Source organism: Vicia villosa, linkage group LG7 (genome assembly GCF_029867415.1).
Source record: "Vicia villosa cultivar HV-30 ecotype Madison, WI linkage group LG7, Vvil1.0, whole genome shotgun sequence".
Taxonomy (NCBI): domain Eukaryota; kingdom Viridiplantae; phylum Streptophyta; class Magnoliopsida; order Fabales; family Fabaceae; genus Vicia; species Vicia villosa.
The window spans coordinates 88,839,636-88,846,940 of record NC_081186.1 but is presented as its reverse complement, the minus strand read 5'-3'; the positions used below and the strand labels follow the sequence as shown (position 1 = coordinate 88,846,940).

General features: G+C 30.7%; 1 protein-coding gene across 1 annotated transcript; it reads left to right on the top strand.

The window, feature by feature from the left end:
* The first annotated feature begins 1,930 nt into the window (after window positions 1-1,930).
* LOC131617748 (F-box protein SNE) lies at window positions 1,931-2,664 on the top strand. Its single transcript, XM_058889001.1, has one exon. It carries the CDS (start codon window positions 2,011-2,013, stop codon window positions 2,503-2,505), a length of 495 nt encoding a protein of 164 aa, XP_058744984.1. The 5' UTR covers window positions 1,931-2,010; the 3' UTR covers window positions 2,506-2,664.
* Window positions 2,665-7,305: the final 4,641 nt, after the last annotated feature.

The following is a 7,305-nucleotide window of genomic DNA, read 5'->3' as shown; positions in this document are numbered from 1 at the left end:
TCTCCTGTTTTCTAAATTTAAAATTTCAAAATTTAAAATTTATTTCCTATTTTAAAGATTTGTGATTTTTTTTTGAAAAAATAAATATTTTTAAACGGCATCGATCATTATGATTTAGATTCAGTTTTTTTTAAAAAATTTAATCCAATCATATTTTTTCCTTATTAATTTGGTTATATGGTTGATCTAATAACAACTTTGATTATTCTTTTAATTATTCAATCGATAAGTCTGAGTTGATTTTTAAAATATTAAATAAAAAGGATGATTATGATTAATTACTGAAAATTACCTCTAGGTCATTTAATTTATTCAACTGTAACAAGTGAGTCATTTATATTTTTTTTCATTATTACATGTGAGTCTTTTTATGTTAATTAACGTTTGCATTACTGACATTTTTCTCAAACTCCTTACTAAAAAAGTTGGAGTAACACTAATAATAAATAAAATTCTCATAAAATTACACGAAGTGCAAATTGAGAAGAAATATTTTTAAGAATTTTTTCATAATTTTTAGACAAAAAACCTATTTAATATAAATTTTAAAAATTAAAATAAAATTAATAGAATAAAATGAAACATTAAGGACTAAAAATTATCTTTAGTGTAGTGTGTACACATAAATTGATTATTAAACATTGTTTTGTAGAATCAGTCCAATATATAAGTCAAATTAATTAAAAAAATAGGTTGTTTAAACAATCCTTGAAAACTGTTGGAATCCAAAGTGTTGTTAATTGGAACATTAGTTAAAAAATTATAAAGAAGTTCAGTATGATAATAGGGGTCAACCGTTGCTGCTAGAAATGCCTTTGCCAAACTCATATTTTAATTAATTGTCAATTTTTGCAATAGTATTGTTGAACCTTTCTCTTTTAAATTTAATACACTTTTTTAATTAATTAAATTATTCTTTATTATTTAAATTAAAATAATACAATATGAAACATTGGAATATATTTGGGCAGTAATGGGCTCCATTTATAGACTTTTAGATTGAACATATCAGATTTTGGCCATGAAACATGCTTTGCATAGGCATGCCCACATAAAAAGGTAGGTAGTCTCAAATTCCATATACCTTTTTGTTACTGTGTCTACTTGACTTTAAACTCTTTTATGATTTCAACTAAAATCATTTTAGTGTATAACTCTTTTTATTTGATGTGAATGTGTCACAACGGTCTTTATGTAATGTAGGTGTGTATTGGAAACAATGCAAACAAGAACAAAAACAAGAAACAACAAATCCTGCTTCACCCAAAAACCTATTTACAATAGCAACATTACCTTCAGCATTGGTTCTAGTTCCTTGCATTTTGGACCTTTCTCTCTTGTCCCCTTCTCTCTCCCCTCGATACTCTCTCTCTCTCTACATCTTCACATTTTCATTTCATTTACTATATCATTTCAATTCTAAGGAAAATGCCTGAACTAAAGTTTGGATGTTGAGAGTATATTTCTCTTAAGCTTTCATATTTGAATTTAATTAGGTACTAATAATTTTGTGTTGAATTAATTTATATCGAATTTTGTTCTGTCTTTAAATAGATTTCTGTTGAATAAAGTAATCATTTTGAATTAATCGGTCTTAAAATTGAATATGAAATATTTTTTTAAAAAAATAACTATTAGTATATCCATTTTTTTCACCGAAAATTCATTTTCACATATTATAATCAAAAGTCTATTTACGATATCTCTGAATAGTTATTAATTGAACTAATTTAAGATAAAATTCATTTTCATATATTATAATCAAAACTCTGTCTACCATATCTCTCCATAGTTACCAACTAAACTAATTTAAAATAAAAATATATCATTTCTCTAAAAGTCAAATATTTTTCACACATAAAATAAAATAAAATAATTTGTGATAACCTTGAAACTTGAAAGTTAATTAAAACCCCCATTCCACTCCATTTCACATTCCATATTTCTTCTTCAACTCACCAGTCACCACTTTCCACATTCTCTCTGCTTTATTTCTTCTCGTGTACCACTATGGTGCACCATCAACTCATGCATGAAGAAACTACAAGAAACACATCAACACAACAAAACCATAAACGACCCAAGTTTTTCATAAACGACAACACCGACATTCTACGAGAAATCCTCAAACGCCTCGACGGTCCCTCACTCGGTGTCGCGTCCTGCGTCTGTCGTCTATGGTGCAACCTAACAACCAAAGACGATTCCATCTGGGAGCATCTCTGCTTCCGCCACGTGTCCACTCCACCTCCGGCGACCATTCGGCCTGTCGTGGTGGCGCTTGGCGGTTACAAGAGGCTTTACATGATTTGCGTTAGGCCGGTGCTGAGTCGACTCGGTGAGTCGGAGCGAGTGAGGAAGCGAGTTTGGACTCGGCATGAGGTTCAGCTTTCACTTTCTTTGTTTTGTGTTGATAGTTACGAGAGACTTGCTGCTGGGGGAATGATTGCCAGCGACGCGTCTCCATCGTCTCTCATGTTCCTCTGTAACCCTATCAACGTCTGATTATTATTTTATTTATTTATTATTATTTATTTATTATCATTTACCTTTTGCATTTTTTAATGCATAATCTTCTTGCCCCTTTTTCTCGTCGTTCTATAAATGGCTTTAGTTTATTTTATTTTATTATTTTATATATGAAAATAAGAAGCACTTGATGAGTAGAGTAGTATTTTTCTCGTCTATCATAATCAATTCTTCATCATATATTAAAAAAAAAAATCTTCATCATATATTAAATTTAAATATTAGCAATTTGTTTTTCGTTTATTCTTATTAATTTGTTGTCCGTTTGTTTTTCCTCTCAACGTTATTGTCATATTAAAATAGTATAATGATATTTATTATTATAATAAGCATGGATTATACTATTAAAAAATGTATCCATAGGTTATTGTTCTTTTTATTTGAAGCTGTGTGACATCTTAAGACTTTAGTGGGCGTTCATTATTAATAGGATTTTAAATTGATTTTTGAAAGTCCTAGAATCAATTTTAGGGGTGTAGAATTAATTTTGGGTTTTTTGAGATTTTGGTTTATTAAAAGTAAAATTAATTATCTCTTTATAATTGATTTTACTTGAAGTTTAAATTTGTAACTTCTACCTTCAGAATTGATTTGGGTGATTTTTACATTGAAATTTATTGTTCAACTCACTTTTAATATATCCAAACAATTAAATATGCTAAACTCAAATTATGTTAAAATCAATTATGTCAAACTCAATTTTACTAGACTCAATTATGTCCACCGTCAATCCCAACATATCCTAAATAGTCTAGTAAGGCTCTGTTTGGTAAAATTAGTGGTTGGGTGATAAGTTAGCTGATAGTTTATAACTTATAGCTGATGGTTGATCAGTAATTGTAGATAAACTAATTAAAGTGTTTAGTAAAATTAACGGTTTAACTAGCTGATAGATATAAAATGACATAAAAAGATATTTCTTTACTTAATAATTAAATATATATTTTAAAATAATTAAAATTTATAAGGGCAATAATGGTGGAAAAAAATGATAAACTATATAACTATATAAGTTAAAACGCTATTTAAAATAGCGTCTAGCAAATAAGCTATAAGCTAGTAAAATAAACTATAAGCTTGTGATAAGAAGATTGTTATCAAACAAGTCTTTTATTATCATATGAACTTATAAGTTATAAATTATAAGCTATAAGTTCAAAATAGAACTAGCCAAACAGAATCTAAGTGTACGGTAGTGATATTTTTGGAGATACTAAAATTTATTTTTAAGAGAATGTAATTAATATTTTTAATAGAATTAATTATATTTTTAATTTTTATTCTAATCTAAATTAGAAATTTTTTATTTTTATGATTAATTATTTAAATTCAACAATTGATTTTAAAAAACGGAGGCCTTAAAATCATATTCGGGTTCAAAATTTATATTAGTAAATAAATAATATTAACACTCTTTGCTATATTTATGTAAAATTGTTTAAGCGTGTGTTAAGTTCTTCGATGAACTGATTATGTAAAATTGATTCTGGATAAAAGTGATTTAAAGGTAAAATAATTTATGTTTTGAATTTTTTTTTGCAAAAATGAGTTAAATGAAAATTTTCAGTATAAAAATCACGTTTGATCAAAAGTTACAAATTTTATCTTCAAGTAGAATCAATTCTGGAAAGTATAATCAATTCTGCTCGAGATCAACCAAACACATCAAAATTAATCCTAAACATTCAGAATCAATTCTAGATGCCTTAAATGTGAAACTAAACATAAATTATACAAGCCCGTTTTGATATTTTGATTTGATAATTTTACAAATATACAAATTTTTTATGTTTAGTTTTATTTTATATTTTTGATGAATAATTTTTTATATAACTTTTTGAAATTTATAATGGATCTTCGTAGATGATTATTTATTATAAGCTTTAAATATATTTTAATTTTTTACTTATAAATTTTAGATATTATTTATATATTTGAATGAAATTTTTATGTATAATATTTGTCTATAAATATCTATATAAATTAATAAAATTAAACTCTGTTTGAATTTTTATGTTTCTTTTTTAATGGTCAGTTTTTAAAATTTCAACATGATCTCTAAATTATTTGACACGGTCATAGTTAAAGCTAATTATATCAACCCAAAACTAAACTTTATCAGTGAAAACTTTTTTTTGTCTTTTTTTGAAGAGAATATTATTTCTCTTTCTATTATCTTTCTTATATTTGTTGGTTTAAAATTGTTAAGATTTATTTATTTATTGGACATTGCTAACTTATGCCTTTAGACACAAATTAAAAAACTCACTTGTAGAAACTTTGTATTAAAAAATAATATAAAAGTTAATTTTATATTTATTTAAAATTAATACAAAATTATCAAAATTTAATTTTTAATTTAATTATTAATTTGCGTTTCTAAGGCACAAGTCAGTAGTATTATTTTATTAGTTTATTTGCTTTAGAATTGTTTATGTGTTGAATTTGTTTTAGATTAATACCACTTCCCAAAAATTTGGTCTTTAAGAATCGTGAGTATTGTGTGTTAGCGGCTTAGTGGATAATTAATTTAGGAAATTTCTTCACCCACCTCCTAACCTTCTTGCTCACCCCTGGTGAATTTACAACACTACCCCTTGTTTCGGAAGTTCATTTTCGAAAAGGTACTTTTTTTTGAAAAAAAGGTGTTTTCGGAAATGAACTTTCGAAAACGTGTTTTTTTTAATATAAAATATTGATTTCGGAGATGCATCTCCGAAATAAAGTTACATTTTCAGAAAATGTGGTGTTTCGGAAGTTCATCTCCGAACTCACCCCCCTTGGAGGAATTCGGAAATGCACTTCCGAAAAAAGGTCTGGACAGAAGAAAAATAACAAACAAGAACGATTCGCTTTATTTAATCGGATGAAGACGATGGAGGAGACGCTGCAACAGGTTAGAAAGTCCTGATCCTCTAGAAATCCATACCACATTGTAACTTACCAACATAATAAACAACAACAAAAAACTTATGAGCAAACTATACTTACATCATAGTGGTGTAGATCCTTATCAGCCACTCGCAACTGAAAATGATTAGCACGAACTTGAATTTTCCTTCCCAATTTTCCTTCCCAATTTTCCTTCTGAGACGACGGAGCCGACTCTAGAGTAGCCTTCTGTTTAACTTCGGCAGTCAGGCTCTCGATGGAGATCAGAGCCGAACTCAAAGAAGCAACCGGCGCTGCGACAGATGGAACAAACGGCGCTGAAACAGATGGACGAACAACCGGAGCTGCAACAACAGACGGAGGAGAGGTAACCGGGGCCGGAGCATATGACGGAGGAGGTGGATGTCCGGAGGAAGAAGGATTGGAGGTACGTCCACCGCGAGAGCCACGGCCACCACCACCACGGCCTGATCCTGCAGCATTGATGGATGATTGTTGAGAATGTGCAGGAGATGGTTGACTCCGACGATTTTCGGGATGATTTCCTCCACCGCGGCGAGACATTGTGATGAAAGCAGTAACAAGAGATAGAAAACGTTAAAGCAAAGAAGAAGACTTAGGATCGAAAATGATTTGGGATATTTTGAAAGAAAAATGGGTGAGAAGCTTTTAAATAGGAAAGTGTTTTAGAATTTAACCGTCTGAGAGTGGTGGGGAGAAGGAAAAGGGAACTTCGAAATTTCAAAAGGTTTTTTATTCTTTTAAATAGGGCGTGGCTGTGGAGCTTCCCAATTTTTGTTACGTAGGCTTTTAAGTAGGAAAGTGTTACCACATTTCTTAGAAGGTAACCGTCTTAGAAGGCTTACGTAGGCACATGTGTCCACATTTCTTACCTGATCAGGGGACGTCATTACAAAAAAATCAAACAAAGGGGTGCGCTGGGAAAGTCAAAGTTCTATGTTTATAATCCAAAAGATGGATAGTGTTCGCGGCGATGAAATCCAAGAATCTACATATTGAAATCAGAACAATCCAAAAACTAAGATGATAAATCCAATACAAAAACACTGTGCGATACAATCCGAAATCAGAACAAAACAAAACAAAACACGTCAAACAAAACAAAAACACGTTATTCTGCCCGACGAGCGTTACAAAATACACATCAAACAAAATAAAAACACGTTATTCTTCCCGACGAGCGAACTCCTCCGAATGAAGATAATTATACCAATCCTCATCCCACTCAGTATCAGAACCATCAGCGTTGATCACGCCTGAAGACTGAGTCTGCACGTCCGAGCCATGGACCCCCAGGGGACGAGAAGCAGAACCAGTCAAAACCTTCTTCTTCTCCTTCACCTCCTTCACCTCCTTCACCTCCTTCACCTCCCTCTTTGAAGAACCCTTTCTTCCCTTAGCGCCACCCATTCCTGCGTAAAGATGAAGAAAGAAAGGTCCATGAGACCTCCTTTTATAAAAGAAGAAAGGGACACAAACTTCAAAGAAACAGGCACAACAAACAAAGGCGTTAAAAATAAAGCACTTGCAAATTAAAATGGACACTCCCTACCCTCTCTAGAAGACGCAGTCCTGCGTGCTGGTTGATTGTCTGACATGTTCCTGTAAACAATTGAAATCGATTAATATGCGAGACAAAATAAAAAACAAAAAAATTTGAACTTCTGATACATTTCGGAAGTTCATTTCCGAAAACTGGGATGGAGGTGTTTTCGAAAATGAACTTCCGAAACACCCCTGCGATGGAGTTTTCTGCAACTTCCATGGCAGACCCCTAAACCAAACTTCGAACCAAATCAAAATGCTTCTAAACAACCTAAATACTACTAACAACCTAACCATATATCATTTATGCAATTAAAA